This window comes from Ischnura elegans, chromosome 5 (genome assembly GCF_921293095.1).
Source record: "Ischnura elegans chromosome 5, ioIscEleg1.1, whole genome shotgun sequence".
Lineage (NCBI taxonomy): Eukaryota > Metazoa > Arthropoda > Insecta > Odonata > Coenagrionidae > Ischnura > Ischnura elegans.
In genome coordinates, this window is record NC_060250.1 from 57356054 (window position 1) to 57383813 (window position 27760).

The 27760-nt window shown below is 37.8% G+C and overlaps 2 protein-coding genes across 2 annotated transcripts in view; one reads left to right on the plus strand and one right to left on the minus strand.

Moving 5' to 3' along the window:
- Positions 1 to 11238, minus strand: part of LOC124158919 (G-protein coupled receptor Mth2-like) — a 29574-nt gene extending 18336 nt beyond the window's left edge. The window contains exon 1 of the mRNA XM_046534341.1: positions 11170 to 11238. The gene's annotated coding sequence lies outside the window, so the exon portion shown is untranslated. The remainder of the gene's footprint in view (positions 1 to 11169) is intronic.
- Positions 11239 to 11840: 602 nt separating this feature from the next.
- LOC124158920 (G-protein coupled receptor Mth2-like) lies at positions 11841 to 23197 on the plus strand. The gene is made up of 5 exons (XM_046534344.1): positions 11841 to 13285; positions 16417 to 16495; positions 16840 to 17018; positions 18496 to 18664; positions 20112 to 23197. The coding sequence occupies exons 1-5, from the start codon at positions 11860 to 11862 to the stop codon at positions 20455 to 20457; spliced, it is 2199 nt and encodes a 732-aa protein (XP_046390300.1). The 5' UTR covers positions 11841 to 11859; the 3' UTR covers positions 20458 to 23197.
- The last annotated feature ends 4563 nt before the right edge of the window (positions 23198 to 27760 follow it).

A 27760-nucleotide genomic window follows, 5' to 3' on the forward strand; every position in this document is an offset into this window, starting at 1 on the left:
TTGGATTAGAGAATTAAAGGGAGATTACGCAAAGAATGTGGTTAACTATTACATCTATCATTTAATATGCAGAAGTATCGATCGGTAAATAAAATAGTTATGAATTATTACATTAGTTATTATATTTTTATTGACAGTTTTGTTATTCACCTATTTATGTCACCAGCATATTCAGCCACTGAGATAAGGAGGACGGGTAGACGGGAATGTGGTTAGCTATTATATCTATCAATTAATATACGTAAGTATCGATTGGTAAATAAAATAGTTATGAATTATTACATCAGTTATTATATTTTAATCGACAGTTTTGTTATTAGCCTATTTATGTCACCAGCATATTCAGCCACTGAGATAAGGGGGATGGGTAGAGTAATTATCGCGCCCAAATTTAGAGACAAATTTTGAGGTGGAACGCCAGAATACACGGATGGCGTTGAAAGATAATCCGTCGACAGCTATGACCTCAAGGAATGTTTTACGACCAAAATAATCAATTAATTTTTAAAAATTGTATGTAAATTTTAAATAATATAACGTGGTGATTAAAGTAAGTATATTTCTTCCTATTTCAGCTGTTGAGTAGTCATTACGGTTTTTAATTTTGATTAAAGGCATTCGTGCAAATGAGAATAAAGAACGTAAGTACAAAGATAATTCGTGTCTTTCACCGTCATCTCCCATCTCCGCGTGCCACTGGATAGACAAGGATTGAATATTCATCCTTTTTTCAAACTCATTCATATTTATGTGTCTTTTTTATTGATATTGGCAATAAATGCCAATGATTAATCTACGTACTTGATTGTATTGCTTCCATGTGTTCTTTTTAGCGCTTATCTTTTCGAACATTGATCGGCCCACAGAACTTATCACGCTCTTTACACTGCCTATTCTCATCGCAAACATTTCCCAGGCACGAAAGCCTCCTCCCATCTTTCCCACAAACCCTTCTAATCAGGCTCGATGCTTTCATTTCAATTACAATTTCTATGAAAAGAATTATAGGTTTTTACACTCAGAGAAATTGTTTCGAAACCGAAGAAACCACGAATATTACAAAAGAGGATCCTCAAGTAGGCCTCTAAATTTGTTGTTAACCACCGCGCATTTAAATGGGTTTACAAAAGCCGCCACTCGTGTCGCTGACAGACAAATTGATCTTTTTCACTGGTAAATAAGATAGAATTAGCGGTTTTAATCAAATTTTATGTACATGTTGATTAAATGTTGCACTCATCACAGCGCCGCGGACATTTTTGCAAACCGATTAAAATGCGACCAAAGTGGCAACAGAAATCAGCCTTCTATGGAATGGAATCGGGCCTCCTCTATGCAGGCCTCGTGAATGAAGCATAGGGTGCTGTGGGACAATATTTTTGATCAGAGAGATGTTTCCTTACGCCACCAAAATCTGATTGTATAGCTTCTTCCCCATTTATTCTTAATGGAGTTCATTGCTTCAAATTGTTAACGAACTACCGAGCTAAACGCGACCTTGACATTGCCAACTTTCATTTGAAATATTCCCAATTCACATGAACTCTCCTCCTTCTCTCCCAAAAATCCATCTAATCGTGTCCACGGCTATCATATCCGCTAAAAATTCTACCAAATAAGTCGAAGGTTTCGACATTCTGATAGTAAAATTGCGCGAGAACCACGGAAAGACGAATTGATCGTTGATACATCAGCTATTTTACTAGATGGATTCTTAATAAACTTTAGTGGTTCCAGCTTTTCAAGGTTAAGAGCTCAAGATTAATGAAGGGCGATAAGGGATGTTCCGCTAGTGTGTCTTGCGTGTCCAGCGTGTATGGTGATTATTTCTCTCCTTTTCGTTTACTTTTTGATTCCTCCAACGTATTTTGTCTGAGTTCATTATATAAGTTTATTTTTTATGATAATACCCCACGGTTTTATGTTCAGTTGAAAAAAAAACTCGATGAATATAATTCAAATAACCTTTTATTTATAATAATTTTTAATTTTTCTTATTTGCAAGTGATAATTTATCTTTGCGTAATAGCCTCTGAGTCACCTCTAAGTTATAACTTTAGGCTTAACCTTGTGAAACTTTTCCATTATGGAGAATAAAAGAACAAACTGTAAGGTTCACAAATATGGTCTTTAGCAGCGAGTGACCGATCACCAGCCATTTTATAGGCTCCCCACATGAACATACATGGTCTTATGTAGTATAGAATAATAAATATAACATGTACGCAATCATTCAGCTGGTGAGGTACCCCTCCAAGCGTGTATGCAATCCGAGAATATAATACAAATATACTTACATGGTAAGGTACACATTGCGATCGCTTACTAATTGATTTAAGTATATCCATGCAGAGATAGAATCAAGCGAAGAGATAACCACGAATAAATAAAGGTGAAACGATATTCAATAATGATAACACGAAGAAAAAATGCAGTAAGAACACATAAAATACAAATGGAAAAAGAACAAGAAATAAAGTCAGCCGTCCTAGCGAGTGCCACAAATAATTTCATGATCTGATAAGCACTACTCATTGACGTAATGCATGCGCTCATATCTGAAATAGATGAAAAAAGAGCAAGGAAGAAAAAAGAAGATGCCTATAAATACGACGGCAAAAACGTATTACTAGTAATGCTGTATTTCTGTTCTGTAACGCAACAGTTTTATACCATTTATGTGCGAATGAAATTAATTCAAATCATTACGCTGCATTTATGAATGGCGTGCCTCAGTTTCCGGACCACCATGCGTTGTGACTCAATGGGATTTTCTCTAAAATTGTGAGGAACACTTTCCGGCGAAACGTCACCGTTGTTGGTATGGGCGGGCGCATTCACAAGGGAAGTGTCCGAAAAGCGTGTCTCAGAATTCAATATAACTTTTGTAGTGTTATAGTCTATCGAGAGCTACCCTCGAATCACACCTCATATTTTTATATAACCAATAATTTCAACAAAAAAACACAGTTAAAATTTACAGGTCAATTATATTCCCCTATGAGAGCCATTTCAGCATCCACGATAAAAACTACAAATGGTAATTTCTAAACTTTAATACAAAAGTCAACTATCGACCAGGCTTTCAACATTTCATGTCATTTTCAAATCGATAAAATAAGCACTCTCTCAGTGTACTGATCATCATAAATCATGTTGAAACCAGAGGCGTAGCCAGGGGTGGGGGGAGGTCCGGGGGATCCGGACCCCCCCCCCCCCCCGAAATATGAAAACAAACTTATTTTCCTTCATAAAACAAAACAAAATATTGTAAAATCATGAATTTACAAAATACTTCTTTAAAAAATGAAGTTTTTTCGATTATGAAAAGTTTTCAAATTAGTTTGAAAACCCATTATTTAGATTCCTGTTTTTCAAAAATTTCCGCCCCCTTGTTTTGGAACCCCCCCTACCCCGAACGAAATTCCTGGCTACGCCACTGGTTGAAACCAATAATATGTTGAAACCACAGTCGGTAGTTTTTCTACATGAGAGAATGATGCTTCGGTAGCTTAACTGGCTAAAGCACTCGGCTGGAAATCGAGTCAAGGCGAATAATTTTTTCCTCTGTGGATTTTTCGCACAATATAGGAGCTGTTTGTGATCTCAGGAAACATTGTTACGTTTGTTAAGATCTTAGATTTTTCCGGCGAATCACGTGCAGATAGGATTCTTGGGTTTTCCAACGGGTAATTTAATTTTCTGTACTTCACCCGACGTTTCGAAGAACGACTTGCTATTCATCCTCAGGGGATGCCATTACAGCTTCGTAACTTTCGCACCACGAGCATTATATCATAACCACAGTTTATTTTTTTAACATGAAACGTAACTATTACTGAAAGGATTCTCGGGTTTCCCACCGGTTAATTGTCTTCATTTCTCCCGACGTTTCGAAGAATGACTTGCTATTCATCCTTAGGACTTCAAAATTCATCCAGGAAATCAATTATCAGAATTCACTCAGAAGATCCCCTAAGGATGATTAGCATGTCGTTCTTCGAAACGTCGGGAGAAATGCAGACAATTAACCGGTGGGAAACCCGAGAATCCTTTCTGTTATAGTTACCCTTCGTGTTTAAAAAAATTAACCGTGGTTATGATCTAAAGCTCGTGGTGCGAAAGTTTCGAAGCTGTAATGGCATCCTCGGATTACTTTCCCGTTTTACGCAGTGCATATGCGAGGGGAGAATGCTTATTTTTCACGCCTTGACGCAATGTTTTTATGCCTTCTTGACCATGAAATCCGTCCTGCTTCCTTGCGGTTAGGCATGGCGTGCCTACAGCGATAGTTCTCTCAACCTTTGATAGCCGCCAAAGCTTAAGACTAGCTTTGATAATAGAGTAGAAAGGAAGTAAGATGTGCGTGTTTATACCCAGAACGGAAATTTAGCAATAGTTGTATCGTAATGCATTACCCGTCGAAACAAAAAAACTCTATGAATGCAACCGCTTTTTTCATATAATTTGCTCTCATAGTTCATCCCTAATAAATAAGAGTCAACCTTTGTTGGAAATGTTAAATATTCAAGCCCAGCGATGACGAAATGGCGCGCCAGTATGATGGCGTTGAGAACTTACGAGGAGATCAATTTTCTCTCGTTTCAAGTTAATAGTTTTTTGTGCCATCACTGCACCACTTAAATTATTTCATACAATAAATTCTACTTATACTTTGATGTATTTTCGTGATTTTGCGGTATTTCGCGATGGGAAACGTGGAAGATTTAGTTAAAATATTCTGGATAAAGTGCTCTCAGGTTTTCTACCGGGTGAGAGAATTTATTATGCCCAACGTTTCGGAGTACGTCACATTTTTCGTCTTCAAAGACTGATGTTGTTGCCGTAGGGTGCCTTGGTGGTGCCGTAGGGTGCCTTGGTGGTGCCGTGATGCTATTCCCCATAGCAGCACTATAATTCCCTGAAGACGATGTACTTCGAAACGTTGGACATAGTGAACTCTCTCACCCAGTTGAAAACCCCAGAGACCTTTATCCTGTTAATTCACTGGGAAAGATCCAGGTCATCCAATTCACATACTTATAAATTTAAAGGCAGCCAGGTATACTCTAGGGAAGCATAGAAGGGACAGTGTCGCAGCTATGCTAGGGTGCTCGGGATGGAAACCATTAAAAGTAAAGAGAACCATAACGACGGCTAAGTTCTAACAACACGTATCTCAAAAAATAGCAACTTTTCGGAAGAGGAAAAAAACCGATTAATGTTTTTCACTTGTACACTGTAATTAAAAACCAAAAGTTCATAAAACTGAAAAATAAGCATTCATTTGCAAACAAAGAGTTGTTTTTTGCTTTTGTATTTTTTATGTTGCACTTTTTTTTAAGATACCTGTCTTAAATCAGCCGAATTTGAGATACGTGTTGTTAGAACATAACCATCGATTTAACTAGCTTATGTGGGGTCTATAAATCCTCCATAAAAGGGCGCGGTTGGAAGAAAATAGGTCAAAAGCTGGACTCACCTTGCTACATAGAAAGAAAGGATTAAAAATTCAAAATTAAGTTCAAGAAGTAGAGAACGGACATTTTGAACAAACTCCTTCCTGCATTGAGGAATAAAAGAGTGGAATGACCTACCTGAAGATATATTTAAGATCTCCCCAAACGCTAATAATTTTACGAGTAGCTGTTCATCGATTCCTGGGGTGATTAATATGGGAGAGTTGGAAATTGGGGTATTTGGTTCATACATCATTCGTTTGTTGTATGGTATTCGAATTTATGTATTTTTTAAATACAATAGACGCATTTTCTGTGATCTTACTCTGTCCTTAGGTAAGTAAACTTTTCATTCATTTATTCAAATCTCATGCTGCCACCAGGTAATATACTTATACCACTTATGGCAATATGCAATGATAAATAAATAAATAAATAAAAATAAATTGAAGTTTCCATCACTTTCATTATAAAGAGGCGCCTTTTAATTTAACTATTGAATTTTCACGTCGATTAGAGTATTTATTTTATACTAACTCGGTACGGCGAGGTGCCTGTATGTTTCATTTTTAACATACGCCTAATTCCATGCTGTCCTTGTTAGTTATTTGCCCACACATTTTGCACTTGATAGTTGGATGAAAAGCAGATGTTTTTCTACATGCAGACAAGCATCGTAATTTAAGTCGTCAAGAGCGATTCAAATTCTATTTGGAGATAATAACCCAGTACTATGCTGTAAGACGGGCAAAATTGATCTGCTTAACAATCCTCAGAATTATTCCTTGAATATTGTTTCAAATTTTAACGGCCAATTACAGGTTTGCTAATATTTATGAAATAGTTGCTGAAATTTTACACCTCACGTAAATAAATATTAGCACTGTATTTCGTTCAGTAGACACCGAATCGAAAATTTTCTGCAGTATAAAGTCACGGCATTCTTCATTTTCAACTTAAAAGTATCTTGTTGGTCTCCCATAGGAACTGAAATTTCATCGAAATGCTTTAGGAGTCTATGCATAGTAAATGGAAGATTTTAGGGTAGATATCGGACTTTCTCAATTTGATCAAAATGCAGAAGGTGAAAACTCAAGTTATTCAGCCACTAAGAGTTTAATTTAAGAATACCGGGACTAGCCATGGTGATCATCTCTTATTAAATTAGTCAAGAGCGAAAACCTCTATGTGTTCAAAATTCAGGCTTTGCTTTACAGTGGCTTAGACTGCTTTTCGCATCATACGCTCAGAGGTTCATATAACCTAGTCAGCGTTGGTCCTCGGTAGCTTAACTGGCTGAAGCACATATAGCACACCAATAAGTATAAGATACAAATTCGAATCTCGGTCGAGGCGAATGCTTTTTTCTCTGTGGATTTTTCGCACCAAGAATTTAGTCAAACATTTTCTCTAGTGAATGACATTTGACGCATCATGCTCTCAGAATATTGGTGGGTCAATTTAATAAGTTAAGGGTTTAGATATCCTAGAATTTATGCACATCGGACTCTACGGCGCTTATATCAATTCAGACTGCCATTTTCGAGAGCAATTGGTTTCTAGCTAGAAAAAAATTATACAATTGTTGAATTGTTTAGAATTGAATCCTAAACATTTCAGTTGTCATCATTGGCCTGTTTCATCTTGTCAATCTTATTTAACTAAAGCAAAGTAAACTATCGAAAATGGTTCGTAATTCTCCTGAGTCTCTTGACTATGGAATCCTAGAATGGTCTGGAATTGACGATGAAGATTCAAACCTTTTCGCAAAATCAAAAATTACTTTTAATATTCGTCACCTGTATTAGTACGAATGTTTTAAGACTGATATTTTAGCTTGACGTCTTATACGCTGCTCCAATTAACTCAGACATTTTGATAATTTTTTTAGCGAGCAACCCCTGCTAAAAATGTTTTGGCTTCGAGGTCGTTTGAAAGTTTTCTTAGGTACACACTCCCATCGGGTACTACATTTTCCTTTTGATTTGGGAAATTCCATTGATGTGATGTTGATTGGGTTCTGAATGTATCACGTGAGTTTTTGTCGTGTATACGGGCCCCTCATGACATGAGAGAAGTCACTGGAGAGCTATATATTTGATTTGACGATAACAAAGTATTTCGAATACATTTACGTGGCCTTCGTTTTATGGATGGGCTGTCATCCAGCTGAAATATGTTGTGGATCCGATAATTGGAGGATATTTTCTTCTATACGTCTATAAGTAAATGGATATTTGATGACGCGAGGGCTGTTGGGCTAAGGGGTATTCCCGTTTGCGTTACATGTTATATACTATGCTTTAACGTCTAAAAAGATGTGGTGAACAGATGCCTTGTAAGTATTGGAAATCGCATGAAGGAAACGAGAAAGAAACTAACTCTAAAAGCATGAGTTAGTAGAGTGAGCCCTACCATCCTAAATTGATAATCGTGCTTCTATAATTTCACCAAAAATGTTTGTTTGATAATTCCCGAAAAACTCGGTTAACAATTTTCAGTTGAACCTACTTTTAACGACCTCAATTAAATTATGCAGAAGTTATGCAGATGTTGGAAAACTTATATTGACGCCGGTTTTGTATTGCATAATTAGCGATAGTGTGAATTCGAGTAAGTCTCCACTAAAATTTAGGATTGCTGTGTTCTAAGTAAGTTGTAAGTTCTGGTATCGTATAAAGATAATCTGACCGTCGTTTGAGCTAATCATTAAATACACGTCGGATAATATATCATTTTAAAATTTTTATGCCAGGAATATACGAGTATTATAAAAGACTGGCATTAACATTTAAATTGCATTTTATATTCCATTATTTTTTTAGGAAAACATGGAATGTTGCAACAAAGTCAGTCTATTTCATTGATTGTGCTTGTTAGAAATAAATAATTCGTATAATATTATTAAATTTACGTTTTGATGATTGTTTTCAAAATAATATTTTTAATTAAACAATTGGACTTCGCTCTTAACGTACTGCGCGCATGAGCTCCACTCTAAATTCCACCCAAATTATTATCCGAAGAGTTTTTCCGCACTAAAGGAATATTTTTCTCTCGGTTCCCAAAAATTGAGTCACGAACGCTGCTTAGATGGGGGCACGCCCAGAACATTTTAATCATAACGCATCAACTTGTTAGACCTAAGTGGATTACAGACCTAGTATTCGAGGTACACCCCAGGAAGATGTCTTTTACGTTTATTAAATGACGGGCGGAAGTTTTAGTTTCTAATGAAACTAGCGACATATTGTCTGAAAACGGCTTCCAGCCGGCAATTAAAAATAATTTATGCGACAAAAATATGGTTTAAAAATGACAAAATTCTCATTTTAAGAATTAATCTGGAGCAAAAGAATGGGAAAGTCTCATAATCTTCGTCTGGTTGACTGACGTCGCGTGAACAGTCAGGCTTAATAGTTTAAATAATAAATTGGGAAGCACATCCGGTGATTAAAAGCGTGGTTAAGAGTTATGAGCTGGAGGTATCTGAGTAAAATTTGCTGCACTACATTTAATTAGGGAGAGAGTCGACGCAGTGAAGGTTTCCTCAGTCAATGGGTGCGTTGAAGGCGGTAACAACTCTATTCATTCAGTCTTCCGTGGACTTCAGTGAGGATTGGAGGATTCATATCCACGCGCGTCGGAACCAGCTTTTCCAACTGCTCGACCGGTGATAAACGGGTGGGTGTCTCCCAATTCCTCGCCTTGCCATGGGCAGCCGACGGGAGAGACTCACGTGGTTTTAGAAAGTGAGCGATTCTCCTCTTCACATGACTCTTGCCGGTAAGCTTTTCCTCCGCGTATGTGGTGTGGCCTATTTACTTTTACATTCGCGAGCGCGCGCACCTGTTAGTTGCTGGCATTCCTTTTGAAATTCTAGGCTTAACTATTTAAGTTGTATCTCATACTGTGTAATTTGTACCGTTAATTTTTAAAAGGATTCGGTGGAATAAGTGGGCATATCTTGTTTCAGCAACAATATCTAAATGTGAGTTTGCTTCTAAAATATCTATTATGCGTGACTCCTTGTCTATTGCTTTATTTCAGTGCCCAATAGTGGCTTTTGCCCAATTTTTCAATTAATTTCCAAACCAATCATATGCTTGTCCTAATTTCTCGATTTATTTTGTACACTTAGCAATATTTTCCCCGCTGTTATACGTATGTTGTTGATTCAAGTCCACGGTTAAAGTATTTGGAATACTAATAAACCATTCCTCTGATTCTTTTTCAAAATTTAACTGGTATGTGTATCACATACTTTTCGTGAATTTTGGAGCCCAAGGACCGTATACTTGTACGAGTCGTTGGTTGGTTGGTAGCTGCGTTTCTTTACGGTCGCAAAATCTGGTGCCAAATCATTCAGACATTTCGGGCTTTCCGATATTGGGCTCGTTGAATTTTTCCTGCTCATCACTATGCCGCGCCAACGTTAAGACTTCCACTTCGTACATTTAGTCAAGGTGAATGTCATTGGCGTTGGAGACCGTGGGCGACATCCTACGAAAAGTCGCTACTGCGAAACCACACTACCACTGGCTGGGAAGGCCAAAAAATCTATCTCCCCAAACATCTTTCAAACCTGAACTTACTTTTCATCATGGTATTTTCGAATCCAGATCTTTTCTCAATCCCAGTATCAGTCCTGAATCGTATTTTTCGAATCAATAAACCTTCCTTGACCCCAACTCTCTGACCCCCGTTGTTAAATATTTCAATATATTATTTTCCTTGACTTTTGCTTTATTGCGCATTAGGTGAAAAAGGAGGCGGTTGTATAATGAGTATTACGTTGTGAATAGAAGTGAAATTCATGCAAACACAGGCATAGGGATGATTAGATGCGGATACGGAACGATATTCTACGCTAAATTTTTTTTCTTCCCCGAAGTGATAGAAAATAGAAGAATCTGACATAAAAAATATTTCAGTGTACTCAATAAGCAACAATAATATAAACCATTGCGAGGGGAAAAAAAAGGTTTTTTCGCGGAAAACATAAAGTGATCGGTCTACAGGAGAATGTTTTGAGAGAGAAAGAGAGCAATTGGGAGAGAGAGAGAGAGAGATTGGGAGCAATTGAAAGTTTAATAAAAGGTTCACATCCATGAATACTGTGTGGACAAGATGATGAGAAACCCGAGAAAACTTCACTGCAATTGTTCGACGGGAAAAAAAAACAAAAATTACGAGATGATTCATGATGTAGACGCCAGAAAAATTCTATTCAATGAATAATAAATGAGGAAAAATTAGCTGATCGCAGATGAGTTGGGTTTAGGAATAGTACGAGACAGACGGTGGGAAATTACCAGTTGCACCCAATACATCAGGGGTCGTCAGCCTTTTTTTTAATGCAAGGGCAAAAAATCCATGTCACATCGTTCAGAGGGCCACAACGCTCTACGTCACTTTACCACCACACTAATAAAATTAAAAAAAAACATAATTTCAATATACCTACAATAACATTTATTGGTTAAAAAATTCTATCAATCAATCAGTTGATCCGAATTTTGACATTGTCTAGTTTTGAGTAGTGTAATGATATTTGGTTCAAGATACAATATTTTCTTTAGCCTCTGGAGGCCACATGAAATTTGCCGGGGGTCCGCGGGTTGAAGACCATTATCATATATTATCACTAATTAGACTACAAATTCTATAACATGGAAATAGAAAGGATAGTTGAAGGATAATACTTTACCGTTGCGCGCCTCGTTGCACGCACAGCCCTGCCTTCCAGCGTTCAGTCCAAGGGGTCTTCTCCAACTGAGCGTTATGTGATCGTGTGCTTGTCTTCCTCGAATGTTTTATATTCCGGCGGGTTTGCTTCACCTGCTCAGCAACACAATGCTCGCGAATGCGGGTACCTTAATAGCTAGGGTTGCTGGTGATGGGGACGGGGTGAACGTGCAATGGATACGCTTTTATATAAATGGGAACATACCCAAGGTCCAGGTGAATCACCAGATGCAAGTATTTTTATTAGACTAAACAGAAGTATTTATTTCAAGATTTTTATGATGCAGATGGACTCTAAATTTACCGTATATTGCCCTAAAAAGACTTCTTTTCACGTTCCATAAAAATATTGCACTATGAAATGACATCTGCCCATCTTTTTCATCGATAACATATGGTGTTTTGTTTTACTTTTAGTCTTTGTGATAAGAATTCTATGAGAAGAAAAGTTAAAATTGGTTCATAAGCTGCAGGCGTATTGAGTAAAACCATTTGCCTTAATTTATTGCTAAATAGTAAGCTTAATACGTACCTACATTTGTAAGCATGGAAGAAAATATATATTATTTTTATAATTATCATCACCTACATCCATTGGGTAAACTAAGTGCATTTTTCATCTTACAGCCTCGCTTCTGTAGAAGTGCCAGTGATGATGGATTCGATGACTTCGAAACTCTTCTTCTGGTTATTCTTCTTGCTTTCGGCGGAAAGAATATCGAGTTATCAAGATTGCAACTCTTGGGAGAGAAATGAAGTTTCAGATAGTATCTTTCTGCCAAACGGTACGGTATTGGACCCAGATGGACGCACGTTGTACCCTCTTGGGTCTTACTGGGCCGAACTTTACGAAAGCAGTTTCTCCGTTCACCACTGTCCATGCAGTCTGCAAGGTCCATGCTTGAGGAAGTGTTGCCCGAAGGATCAAGTTATGGACTACGATACTCACGAATGCAAGGTTCACGATGATCCCTGGCCATGGTTCCGCCCTATTGTGGTCTCTGATTTTAAAGGAAATTTGGGCAGGGCTGAAAACGACCACTTCCGTCTCGTATTCGGAAAGCACTGCGAGGGAAGATTTCTGACTCACCCGAGAGATGGGTACGGATTTTTTCTCAATTTCACCGACGGAACTTTAAACCTTCCGGACCGCGTTGGTGAAGCATTGGGTCCGGATGAATTCTGCCTGGAATACGTGCCGAAGTCTGAGGCGTACTTGCCTTTCCTGTGTCTGGAGCCACTTGAACCTGATATGAAGCTACTGGAGTCTAAGTGTCCGGCTTGGGAAAGGAGCGAGATAACAAACCCTGTCTTCATGCCCAACGGCAGTGTATGGGATGAGAGTATGAAGCTTCTTTACCCCTTAGACTCGTATTGGACAGATGTCGTGAACGAATCCATGGTTATATACGGATGTCCTTGCGGCTTGGAAAAGCCTTGTCTGCGAAAGTGTTGCGGTAAAGATGAAGCGATGGAATTCGACCAGCTTTATTGCATTCCTTACGCAGAATCACGGGTCAAAACGAATGGCAGAAGCGTGGACTACGAAATTTCGGGTTGGTTTCGTCCCAACGTCACTTCTGACATCAATGGTGACGTGAGCGTTGCCAGCGACGATCACTTTGCTTTGATCTACGGGAATTACTGCTGGGGTTACCTGCTGGAGCCTAAGATGTACCCCGAAGACGCATTCTTTTTGAACTTCTCGGACGGAACGCTAAACGTCTTAAAGGGAAATCTCAGGTTAGGCCCAGATGAATTCTGTATGGAATATTATCCAATTGTGGATGATTATCTTCCTTACAAGTGCTTCTACAAATTGGGAGGAACAGAAGAGACGAAGAAGGCGATAAACTATTGCTATAAAGTGAGGTACATCCTGTATCCGGTGGCGTTCTCCGTGTCCATTTTCTTCCTCTTCGTCTCATTGTTCGTATACTTGATCCTGCCTGACTTGAGAAACATGCACGGGAAGTGCCTCATTTGCCACATGATCAGTGCACTTGTGGCCTTTGTCGCTCTCGCTGCCGTTCAAGGATTCGGAACTCACTTTGGTGATACTGTGTGCTGGGCTTCGGGTGAGTTGATTGCAGTTTCAAACTCTTTTTCTCATTTTTTTCCAGCAGAAGAGCTTGACCATAATCAGTATTATTTTTCGGTCGGTTTTGGGAAGGGGAACCCCTGCGAACTTTCAAAAGATTTGCAGCTCAAAGTGCAGCTCTGGTGAGAGCTAATAAGGAAGCATATGAAAAATTTCAAAGTCGACAACGAAAAGTTTATACAAAATATAACCATCCTCCACAACCAGTTTTCAGGTAATACTGTTTTAGTCTCAAAATCGTGTAAGTCAACGCTTTACTTAGAATGGCCTAGAAAACATTTTCAAAGGAAAAAATATCGAAGGAAAATATAAAGGGATTTGAAAGAAAGCCGGATAGTATGTTAATATTCTTTCAATTCAATCAAATCAAAGCATAGGAAACAATGCACAAGTAGTTCTTGAAGTTTTATTTATGTAGTTTTTCAATATTCCTACTCTCAGGATGGGGAAAGTTCCCAATACTGCTTTGAAAATAGTGGTAAATGTGTCAAGTTGAGCTCTAGTGTACAATGTTAGGCTGTGATATCAAAGGTTAAATCAATGGTCCCTAAATTAGAGTACTATGTGCGAGTTTTGCGGCTGATCGTTCGAAAGTAGGACTTAAATTCTTCTTTTGTGTTCTCTTGCATTCCCTTCAAATTGCATATGTTTCACATAAACAGATGAAAAATTATAAAGATAGCCTTGCATATTTCAATACATGCGGTACATTAGCATAGGGTCACTAACCCTTTATAACCCAGAGCTCCTTCCTGGAGACATCAAATTTCGAAAAGTTTCACTCTGAGAACTTGAAAAATTTGCACTCAATCACAACTATTGTGGTAGCTAAATATTCCGTCATTACCAAGTGCACCACAAAATAATTCGTGGTTTAATAACACTAAGAAAAAGGCAGAAAGCCTAAATAAGAGAACGGCTAAATAGGGAAATTCCGCCAGCCGGGCTCTCACGCAATGGTAAAAATAGAGGTCTGGCCACCCTAACTACTAACTTGTACTAAATATTTCCAATCTATTGCTTCCCCTTGTATTCATGCTTGCATCAGGAATTATTATTCTTCGTCTTATAAGCATGCAAAATATCCTGCCTTTTTTCGAGAGGTTTTTATGAAGATCGATTTCCCATTATCTTCCTCATTAAGTCTTAACCATAAGGATCTGGTCGATGAGCAGTTAATTCGATTTTCGAGGCTCTACTTGAAAGCTTCCATAAAGTAAACATTTTTCGCGCATTTTTCCATGGCGTTTAGTTCCGTGAAGTTTTGGTGGATGAGCTGGGCTGAGCTGGTTGATATATGATATTTATTTTAGGAGAAGGAATGTAATATAAGCTTTTAAAAATATTGGATGCCTCTGCTCAGCAATAATATATGCGGGCAACGTAATGGGTAAATCGGGATGTATACCGATGCTGCAGAGGGGTTATTTATTATTTTTGATGATATGTTATGATGTAGTCAATTGAGCCGTAGTTTTCGTCTAGGATGGGGCAAGAGTATACTTATCGTTAAACAAGGTTGGTAGCTGAGACGAGGGTTGGAAGTTGAAAGTCTCTTTTTTGGGATGACTCTTTAAGAAAATTAAGGTCACCGGTGGGTCATTGATCTTCAATATTTCGACGAGGGTCGGATAGGGAAAGGTATTTGGCCACTACCTTGAAAACTCACTCCGGTTTATTTAATTCCGGGGTGAGCTCTACCCTTATTAATGCAAACCAGAGCTGTTGGAGTCATTTTCTAAATGCATAATATCATAAATTTTATAAATCATTTTGATTGTTTTATTTTGTAATGATAATAATAATAATATAATAAGTGTAATTAAGGTTTTAAGCTTAGATAATATTTTTATCCTCGTAAACGACCACTTATTTCATAGGAATCAAAAAGAAAAATAATGAAAAACTCGTTCAATACTGCGGTAATATTTATTAACGTTCATGAATCGAATTAACGAGATATCAGTGCATTTCATTGCGAAAGTTGGTGATGTGAAAGACGTCATGTTATTCGAAGTCATAGTTCTAAGTGTCAGTTGTGGCAAAAAATCATTTTTATGAATCACAATATCACCTACCATAACGACAAATACCACTCCATCCTCATCAAAGGGTAATTCATTGTTCACAATTGGTATAGGTCATTTTAACAGCACTACATGGATCCACTTTAGATACTGGTTCATTAAGAGAAAAGAATATACCTACGGTTCGATTTTAAAAATTGCTATTGGGTTGGCCTCAGTCCCTCACTGGAGTTATAGTAAAAGTATAGTCGACGATACGAACGAATCTTTTTTTTAAATTGTTTATTGATGGGTTACTATGTTAAAACTAAGGTATTTTAAAATCCAATATGCACTCTTGCTACGTTTAGTGAGAAACATCCATTTCATTTAACTATATATCATAAGTTTGCATTCGTTTACTATTTAACCACTTAAAAAAAATTATTATTATTAATATTACACCCAGTCAGATGTATTTCAGATATCAGGTGTTTTATTTCCGAAGAAGTAACGTCAAAATGAAATATCTTCCAATTTTCTATAATGGCCATTTGTTTTCCGCCGGTTTTCGTCTGCTATTTCCCATGATTCCTGAAGTTGCACCTTTTGCTCCACCTCCGAAGCTGGTGCAAAAGGTGCAGATAAGAGTTGCACCTTTTGAACCTGCACCCGCGACGCGAACAGCGTTCGTCACGTGCAACTTCCGCGACGCGAACTCAAAAGTGGCAGAAAGGTGCAGGAAAGTGCAGAAGTGGCAGCGACGCGAACAAAGCTCAGTCTTCGGGTGATACCACTGTGAGAGGGTTGCGATTGTATAAAACTGATGTAACTAATGACTCTCTTTTCTTTGTAATTGAGGAATTACTGCTTCCATCATACCTTATTTATAGTTTACGTTAAATTGAACAGAATTGAAAGTAAAATGCTAATGCTTTCCGTTCCTTATGCATCCGTTATATTTTATTCGATTTTGCTTTAGTTCGCCTGATTTCATGACTTTATAAATTATATTCGCCATGACTTTCGGAGTATTTCGTGAAGTGCAATCGCAATAAATTCAAACTTAATGACTACTTCCAGAATTATTTCATATTTTCAGGTTTTATAATCTACTTTTCATTGCTGTGTACCTTCTTCTGGCTGAACATAATGTGTATCGACATATACGTGGCATTTAGGTAAGTTTCCTGCCACTTAATAGCGAAAACTTATTAAGTTTGGATGTATTTCCGTTCCATATTATAATTTAATGTGCCCTCGTAATTTTTTGTGATCTTAGATCTGAATCTTTGATCCAAGATTTTAATTTCTTCACTAATATTCTTTCTGAATTGATATGATTTTTATTGCATTCCAATGAATTAAACGTAATCCCCGTCTTATTACATTTTTCGCCTTAAACATTAATGGTACCAAAATTTTAGTCTATACACCGAAGCCATAATTTAAAGAGATACCTAGCGTCACCTGAGGTAATAAAATAATTTATCACATGTTTTAACTTCCCCATGAAATGTTCTAGTGGCATGAAACCCATGGCAGGGAATGCCCAGGAGAGGGATACAAAGAAGTTCCGCTTGTACGTGATGTATGCGTGGGGAATTCCATTCGTCATCCTGCTGATCACCATTTTCATGGAGTTCTTCCCATATCTCCCTCACTGGGCCCTCCGACCAGGATTCAAGACATCCTGCTGGTTCCGTAAGAACAATTGCTTTTATTTACATATTAATTGTACCTGTAATGCTGATACCGTGAACTGGGGTGACTTTGTAACAACTTTTGTTTATTGTTTTATGGAAACAAACACACTTATCTAATTAAATTAATAATTAATTTAATTAATAATGCGAAAAATACACAGAGGAAAAATCATTCGCCTTGACCGGGATTCGAACCCGGATCCCTCTATTTCCGGCCGAGTGCTTTAGCCAGTAAAGCTACCGAGGTGTAATTCCCCAGTCCAATTCCCGGTATAGTTGAATAAATTAATAAATAATGCATATGAAGAGGTTGAAATTAATCAATGATTGATCATATACCTCCAATTAAAGGCTGTTACTGAACCTCTAACTATTTTAACAACTAGGGTGAATTTTTTCAATTTTTTAAAAGTTATCTTGAATTAGGGAAACTTATGCCCTAATAAGAGTATACAAATCTTGTTACAAACTACGAGTTGGAGCAAAGATACCCACACAAAATATCTCTCAGACTAAAACCCAAACTAATTCAGGAGTGAAGCCAGTTCTGCTGCTAGTCAACTGATAAAAAATCTAAGTCGATAACTCAATGCAAATGGCAAAACACAGAACTATGAATCTCTTTACATCTCTGGTCCAAAGTTACCTGGTTACCTGGAAAGGGACAAAGTTACCCCGTTTACCGCATGTAATAAAGCAAATGTTTTATCAAAGTGACCATTGGTTAAGACAGTGTACCCTAATATGTCCCTTATGCGGGTAAAATGTTTTTGTGAAAATTATTGCTCCCACCACCCTGATTTTTTTCTTTTTCTCGCTCATTTGTTGCTCAGCCATGACATCATTAAATTGGAATTTAAATGGGGAATCAGGAGGGATTGTTTTTTTTTTTTGCTTAAGTTACGGTAAAATTCAGCAATTAATAATTCTCCACTTAATCGTTGATAGGTATATTGTAGATGCATTGCAAAAAAATTGAGGGATGAGAGTTCAAAATGTTTAATGTCAGGAAATAAGGAAGTTATGTCATGAGGAAGTCATTTATGCACATAGTGTGCATAAATGCTTTTCATCTAGCATATATGAAATTTGTGCAATTATTTTTATTTTGAGCGGTAAATGACCGGGTATACAATGTGGTATGAACTTGTTCATGGAGAGCTAGTTATTAAAATTAAAAGCTGAATTCGTCTGGTTAAATTTCTGCTCCAGTTTGTGATAAATATGGGTAATAGACTGCCTTAATTGTGCATAGTTACACTTAGGTTAATTTAGGTCTTGAAGAAAGAATAACTTGTATGTGTCAATGCAATCGTATCCACTTAAAAATTTCAGATGCGACCTTGTAAAAAGGTTTCATAAGAAGTAAATCCACAGAAAATTGTGCAGAGAAAGGGGACGTAATAACTTAAATTAATTTCGCAATTGTCAACCATATTACTATTTCAATTGATCGGTTTACATGCTTTTTACAGGAGAAGGCAGCAAGTTATGGTATTACATAATTCCAGTTGGCCTCATAACGACGAGTAATGTAGTGCTGTTCGTAGTTACGTCCATTAACATTTACAGAATAAGTAGAGAAACGCGAATGCTGAAGAAGGGAGACAGCAAGCGTCACGATCAGAAGGAAGACCAAAACAGGTGAGATGAGATCAATTGAGAGAATGAATTATTTTATTAAGTTGGTGGGCTGTAAATTGAGCCACGTTGCCTTTCATGTCATCTGATATATGTTTTTATTATTTTATTTTTCATGCCTGTTAGAAAAGCAAGCTTAATATCTAATACATGCCGAGTCTTTTATTGCCCTGATGGAAAAAAGTTAACCATATACAGCGTTCACAGCATTTACCAACCAAACTGAGATCGGTCTGAACTCGGGCCTAACCAAAACAATAAAGTGAGCTGACAAAATTATTTGACCCAAATTTTCACAGAGTCAAAATTTGGATCAAATAATTGTCTCAAATTAAAGAGAAATCATCGGCATTTCAATTTTGAATTTCCCTTTATTTATAAGACCAAACTTTTTATCAGATTTAGAAAGGGATGTCGATGACGGCTTTAAAAAAATTAATTTCTACTTCAATTTTCTCCCATTTTGTTTTCTCTTGATAGCTAATAATTTTATCTTTTTCAGTTGTCCATTTATCTAAAACTTTTTTCATTTAAAAGTTTTCAATTAAATTTGCACATTACAGATAAGTTTTGCATTTATTAATGTGACCATAAGCTACCATTACTTCTACTATGTTCTGAAATATCCATGATTATGATTTCGTAGACGATATTCTGTACCGACAGATCAATGGTGAATTCATAGTTTTTAATTCTTGAGGTCTTCTTTTAATCATTTTTATACATGGACAGATAACGATAGGTATAAATTAAATGCAGATGATCTACTTTCTTTATCTTTTCCTCATCATGTTCCTTAGCGAACGAAGGGGTATAGTATTTCCTTGTTTCACCCCCCGCCTTTCTGTCTCTAAACGTTCTTTTCTATTCATACTCCCTTCCTTCATTGACTCCTATTCAAAATGTGTTCCAAATTTTGATCATATTTAATCTCTCATCTAATATCCGCCACCTTCATAGTACTTTTCCCATACTCCTCTCACCACCCTATGAATACTTCCATCCTTAGTTTGTTAATTGATAATATTGTTGAATATTATTTCTTCATTATTTTCAGCGTTTTCCTTAATATTTGTTAATTGCTTACTCTGTTATTATGAGTACCTTGAAATTAGCTTCTCTATTTTTTACTGCATAAAATAAATAATTGTATTAAATCTAAAATTGGTACTAAATCTATCACAGCCTATCATTGAATGTGAAATTTCAAACTAAACATTTACTTACAATTTTTTGAACATCGAACGGTATTCGTAAACACCAATAGTGATTTCCATACTTTTATACTCCACTACCGGCCATGGTCGGCGTTGGAGTGTTGTATTAATGAGCGGAAACTACCATTGGTTATTTACACTTTAGCATGTATAGTTCCACCACGTAAAGCTGAAGCTATTTAATGTTTTCTCAAACTTCTCAATTTCCTCACACATGACGGTGCCCGGCGCAGATTCAACCTGTACATCAAGCTCAGCATCGTCATGGGAGCTACTTGGGCCATGGAAATCATAGCCACCATTATCGGAGGGTCGGAATGCTACTGGATGTTTCCCGATATGATGAACATCCTTCAAGGCCTCTTCATATTCATCATTTTCGTCTGCAAGGAGAAGGTTAAGGAGATGCTCATCAAGAAGCTCTGTCCGAGTTTGGCGAGAAGGCAAAGGGGGAATATTGCCACTTCATCTGCCTCCTCCGATGCCCGGTCATCGACGAACACGCATCTTACCACCGCATCTACTTCAGTCTCAGATTCTCACGGTGGTTCCGTTGGAGTTCAGAGAAAAGGGTTCTAAGACTAGTGAACTTTATACCATGGAGCAAAGAGAGGAGACATTTCAATCAGTGTCTTTCTTCCGTTTAAGAAAACGTGGGCATCTAGGTATGGTTGTTTGAGTGTCCACAGTTTTAATCGATGGCCTTGTGCTCATAATTTATAGGCTTCCTCTTCATGCGGAGGTATCGGTTATCCGCCAAATAGAAGCCGCTGACCTAAAAAAAGAGCACCACGTTTCATCCTCATGGCGTACGTACAAATTCACCTATTACTGCTGCCTGGTTGGCTGATTTGTCATTAACCTAAGCAGGCAAAAAGGTTGAATGGTGTTTATCAGGGGCGTAACTATGGGGTGGGCGAGGGGATAGATCCCCCTCAAAGCCTCATATACATAAAAAAATCATTTAAAACTATTGTCTAGTTTTCACATGTAGTAGCTGAAACTACTCAAAGTTAAAGATCATTTATTAATATCATGGCTGAGAGACGAGTCAATGAATACCGACCGATGACTGGACCTGGACCCACCGTTTCCTGAGGGGGGGTTCGACCCCAGGTTCCCCCTGAGCATATTCCTAGTTACGCAACTGGTGTTTATAGTGCAGTCCCTGAAGCTGGTAATTGATGAAACATTGACCACCTGGGTGATATCATCAGATACTGAATACCATAAAGAACGTAGCACAAACCGTCAATGGAAAGACTGGCTGATGTCATAATAAACTTATATTCAATGAAGCCAAGATGCGCTGCGGAATTCTGCCGAAGATGCTCATTTTTTGTCAATGTCACACCACTGCCTGGTAGCTCCAGAGGTTATGGAATAAGGATCTTATGAGTGAGAGTCTTACCCTAATATAAAACGCTTATAAAATAGAACATGCCCCACATAAATACATATATTAATAATAAAAGGAATTGAAACGTGACGGCAAAATACGAGGGACATATGAAAAGTAACATCTCCAAATTTTGTTTTCATAGTGGCTGAGATTTTTTGCCAATGCACATTACATAGTTAGAAAGCTGTAACTTTGAGCAATTTTTCAATGTATTCACCCTTGTGCTCGATCACTTTCCACATCCGTGTGACGAAATTTTGTGCTCCCTCCTCGAACCAGCGCCCCGCTGCTTCCCGAAGGCAGGCAAGAACCGCTTCTTGAATCTCGTCGTCGTTTTCGCCACCCACCAAATCTCTTTTTTAGGGCCGGAAAGAGATGACATTCACAGGGAGTGATATATAGGTTGTAAGAGGGGAGATCATCCGCCTTCCATCCACATTTCTCGATGAGTGACGTGTCTTTGTGGGCCACATCCTTGTCCCTTTCACGCCTTGTCATGATGTAGTGTTTTGTCAACCTGCCGCGTCTTTTGTTCTGGATAGCCCTTCGAAGTTTGCATAGGGTGTCATAGTGCCTCGCGTGGTTGATTTTCGTATCCTTAGGCATGAAATCGACCAACAGGAAATGTTTTCTGTCCCAGAAGACGGTAGCCATAACCTGGCCCGCTGATTTTGAGAATTCCACTCCTCGTCATGAACGTTGAGGCGGCAAGCAGGAAAATTTCTGCTCAACTTCCGTACATTTTTCGAGTCTATGCACTTCAGACAACACAATTCTTCCAATTGGCGATGAATTTCAATCGGAGCAACCATCTTTGGATGCAGAAACTTAATGACGGACAGCAGTTCACACTCGGCGGGAGCCGTAATCGGGTCCATCGCGAATGGATTCCGCACCGATAATTATCTTGCAAATTTAACTGTTTATGTGACGGAAAGGGGGAAGGACCAATAGACACGACAGAGTGGCTAGATTTTGCCTAGTGCTGCATGCTGCGACTCCTAGGCTTTGGAGACTTTACTTTTCATACGCCCCTCGTATATTCTACTGTACTTAGGTTTTATTTGCTTTCGCCATCGGCTCTAGTATTCATAATTTGACGTGATATCCTTGTTAGTCGAGAAAAACAGAAGTAACTTGTAGACAGTGAAGGAGTGTTCATAGTTTCGTACAATTTCGTCAAACACCATTGAAATGGAATGCTTTAGACTCTTTGACATGAAAAATATACTCTGAAAATTCATTCAATCGGAGAGATTTGGATTAGAATGGAAATAAATCTGCAATTCAAGGTACATTGTTTAACCTAAAATTTTGTTACTTTCTTTTGAAATCACGAGTGCTTTTCCGTGCTCAACATGTGAGTTCATGACGTCACCTTAAAAGCCCAAGCTTCACCATATATGAACGGGCTGAAAGTTGATAATTATTGATCTGACTTTCTTCAGATGTATTTCTTATACAATCTCTTGATCATGTTATTGATGATGACATTAAGCATAATGAGTATATTGTCGTTTACTTGCGGCTGGATTCTACATCTGTGATGATACGGCAGCCATGTATCTCGCCATAGCTGCTAACTTTGCCGCATGTGTTTGTTGAATTGTCTGTTTTGAACTCAGGTATGTGATAATTTCTGGTGTTATATTTTATTTCGACTCCATTGGCCTAGAATTTTTCTCTAGATACAGCTCCAACGGGTTGCCAACTGGCGATACAATATCAAAAACACAGGCACATACAGAATACAGATCTCCCATGAAACACCAAAAGCCATTCCCAGCCGCCCCCCCTTTTTTCTTGACACATCTGAGTTTGGACCCTAGATTCCCAACCGTCACAGTTGACCCCGAAAAAATACGTTACTATATCCCAAGGTTTAAAAAAAAAAATTATTGTACGAACCCTTTCCACACTACACCCCCACTTTCACACCGCAGAAGAACAGTAGAAGAAGGACACGGGGTCAACTAACCAGGAGGAGAAGATCATCTGGACGAGGACTCCATCCGGACAACCACAACCCAAAAGAAGACAGTGAATGAGCGCGGGGTACCCTCACCCATCCTAGAACCTTTCTTTCCTTCCCCATCACCCTGCTTCAGTTCGAGACCCTAAAAACGACCCTTCACCCCCCCCCCCCCCCCACAGCCTTCAATATCCTCACCTCTCGTCACCCAAACCCCATTCTCCATCTTACTCCCCCCCCCCTTCAAGCACCAAGATATATAAGGAAAATATTTAAGACTTTTTTCACACTTGAAAATGTCGTAACGACGAAACGCGTAGTGTAAAATAAATCTATAAGTGGAGATATTGCAATGTGTCATTTCAACAATATTACGAACTTCCACCACATCGTACCTAACATCATACAAGAGATCTGTAAAATGTTGCCTAGTGAAAAACATTGATCTTATTCAAGACGGCGTAGCAATGTAATTCATTCATTATTTTAGCATTTTCGACATCCACGAATCTAATCTGAAATCACGCTGTTAATGTTCGCTGTGAGCAGATGTAAACTGCTCCCAAGAACGTGAAGTCCGTTGAGGAATGTCTTCCCATGCGCTCATAGAAGAGCATTTGGCGGTGAACTCGGAGAAAAAAACTTTTTAAGCCATCAGTAAGGAAACCTCCGGATGTATTACTGAGTGTTTGTATTCACAGGTCGTGTTCGCCTCTTCCAATTTTAGCACTTATGAGTTTTGAGACTCTTTTATTGGATGATACCTCGTGAAGAAAGTAAATTACACCAACTTTTATTTGTAATGGACTCATTTACTATTGCTAATCAATCAATGATCTTAAACCATAATGGATCCTTCTACCCTTAAAAGGCGTCCTAGGATGAATAATACTAAACGTTTATTTTCAAGAGATTCGGAAAATAATTTTGAAATGAAAACATGATAACAATGCAAAACGACGACTCTTTCAAATGAGACAATTCTGCGCAAAAATATTGGGTACTGAGAAAGTTTAAATGCACAATAGTTTGTTTATTTATGAAAAACTGGGTATATTATTTACAAACTTGCACATTAAATCTATTACCTTGTTATTTTTATATGGAACGAAATCATCTCATTTTAGGGCCGCATCCATTTTAAAAGGTCACCAGAAAGCTGAGCACTTACACTTTCAGCCCCTTCTCGTGATTCCCTCTGCATCACGTGAATCCCGGGAATTCCCGTGTTTCACCCATCAAGACCAAGGCAATCTTGATTAAAAACCCTTTAAAAGCACAATGAAACATGTCCTGCTTCCATAATATCCGTCAATCGTTAACTTATAGAGGAAACGCACCGGAGAAATGGTGATTTCTCCTCTATTTTCAGAAAGACGCACGGCAAAACGAAGGAAAAATGTAAATTTCGATTGAAATTATTTCTACTTGAGGATGTTTCGCTTGAATTCCAAGGTTTTTCCTTCTTTAAAATAGCATATTTTCCTCTTAAATTTCTCGAGGAAATAAAATGTACCATAGGACTAAAACAAACATAATAAATAAAGGCTTTTTTATTTTACAATAATTGTTTTCATTTTTGTATATTTTAAAACGTTCATTAGGGATTTTCAGCGATGTTTATTATCTACGGTAAAAAAGTTAAAAAAATTCAATTTTTACCATGTTAATCCGCCCACGTGGTCAAATGATGACAGCACTTACTATACCACTACCTCAATCGTGGCACAACTAGTAAAATGTGGGTAGTTCCCGTAACCAAAGTGAGTCCGTGCTGCTAGTTACTGCAGTGGAATTCGTGAAAAGGGTAATATAATGTGAATAAATATAATATTATGTGTTTGGGTGACTCGAAAATTGACGCTGAAGTTACAGAGGAAAGCTTGCATAATTTAGTTTCCAATAACTCCTATGATGTTTTCTAAAGATGCATCATCCATTTCAGATATAAGGCTTTCAATATGCCAGTTGCTGTGTACTTAATTCCTTAACTTACGAACGGCATACGCCAATTACACGTAGGAAACGTAGGAACTTCCTAGAGATGAGCTTAATCTATTAACTCTCCCATTTTTCTTTGACATTCATGACATTTAAGTAATTTTAACTGTAATGTTTAGTACTTTTTGCAGCTAGGCAATCGCGATGGTACAGCGTCTGGCGGAAGTTTCATGTCGGTTAAGACGATTTTCAGGGAAGGCACTAATCTTCAGAATATCATTTAAGAGAATATGTTGGAGAAGGTGCAAGTAAAGTACTCCAGGGTTTAAGTACAATGGGGGAATATGTCGCCGCTGGTGCCTTTGAGTGGGACTTGGAACACAAGTTTTTTTCTCAAAACGAATCCCAAACTAAAGAACCAATCGACCACTTTCATTAAATAGACCGGTTCACTCAGTCGTTAAGTCAGCAAAATATATGAATAATTGATCGAACCGCTCGTGGTATTATCACAGTATGATAACCCATTAAAAATTATACAATAACAATTCTGTTAACAACTTCTGCAAAATTATAATAACACATTCAGTAAATGTTATGAGATAATCTAAACGAATAATTAATTTTCATAGTATTACAAAGGATAAATATCATATAGATAACGTTAGAAATAGAAGAAACCATTTATAAGATTGATGCATGCATTATGAATAGCGACATTGGCAAGCATCGTATAACAGGATAAATATAATACAGATACTGCGAGTCACACAAAGGGCTGTGTATAATATAGATGAAGGTCCAGAGGAAGAACGCAATTTAGTTTAACTTAACTTCCAACTTCAATGTGTTACTGACTTGAGCATTTTCTTCGGTTATCAACGCGTCCGTTGGCTTTTGCTGACAACAGTTTCGCTGTCATTGCAGTCAGCGCCTTCAGGTCGAAGGTTTCTGTATTGAATTTAATACTATCGGTGCCAAAAAGGTAGAACGCTGAACTTTAAGCACTTGCCTGAAATTCTGCCAAAGCTCCATGGAATAGTGTAATATATCGCTTTACTCATTGTTTATTCGACTGCAACAACGAATCATAAGCAGAGTATAAACGTAAACTTTTAGACTCTGTTTAATGATTCATTGTTGTAGTCGAATAAAAAATGAGTAAAAGGATATATTGTACGACCCTATGGAGCTTCGGCAGATTTGCATACTGATGTTCAAAGTTAAGCGTTCTAACTTTTTTTGCGCCGATAGTAGAGTGAAGTTAAAAACTCCTACTCTACATGCTTGACCTGAAGACGCTTTCTGTCATGTCAGCGAAATGTTTTATCAACAAAGGCCAACGGAAACGGTGAGACCCGAATAAAATGCAAATATCATCTGATCAACGCCGCGAAAATTTTCGAACCAATCATCAATATGTTACTAGGTACTCGGAAATTCCATTTTATGTTTATCATTGAGAATCTTTAATAAAGACTGCTCAGATAAAGTTTATTCATTACGCTTTGCAAGGACGCACCCAGGATAAAAACTATAGGTGGGCAAGCAATCGTCGTTTAAGTTGTGACTCAGGAAAGGTTATGAAACCAAAATTTCAATAAAATTATTAAAGCGCTTTATTATTTTATTTTTATAATTTTCTAGTGCAATAAATATTTTTTTATCTAAATTACATGTTTTATATTTGTATGTACTTATATCACTTTTTTGGATGTAGAGAAAATTTGTTCAAAAATTTCGTTATGAACTAAATTTACTTTTGATTCGCGGGGGGGGTGTGGGGCACTTTCCCCCTCCTGTCCCCCGCTGGGTACGCCCATGCCTCCTTGCACTAAACTGATGATATGATATAAGTAATGAAAGTACTTACGCCTTGACATAAAAATATTCATAAACCGGTGAATCATTTAATTCAATTAATAGAATCACTCCCCCGCGATATTGCGTTTTGCAAAGGGATTTGCACTGAGATGTGTTGTTGTTTGGTTCAAGACATTGGAGAGAAAGCAAATAAACCTCTTCGACCCAAAGTGTCGTGTTGAGTGAAAAAAAATTCGACGAAAAATTGAAAAAGAAAAAAACATCACATCCACTTCTCTTACGGGAGTATTATTATTCTATTTTCGCCGTTTCGCTGAGCATACTCTTGCAGAGACACTTGAGGTAAACAGGTTATATGAAATTGGCTGAGGAAATGGCGGCTACTCTCCAATATTTACCTTCTTTGGCCGCGCGCAATTTCACGAGCCGGCGAGAGGGCGCGGGATATATGCGGGGTAGTTCTGGTGAAGACCGTGTACCAGTGAGAGTGCTATACGGAGGGAAGACCTGACATCACGTGAGGACGCTCCGCTTGTACGCTCATCTCAGAACCTTCCGCAGAAAAATCATGAGTAAGTTCCGCAACCAAGTACCTTTAGATGCATCACTTCAACCGACTAATTCTTAATATAAGACACGGTCTCCGGCGTTACTTTGTGGAACTGCTTCATCATAAAATAGAAATACTTTTTTCTATTCCACAATTTATTTTAAATAGTACGACCCGGGTTTCTACATATCAT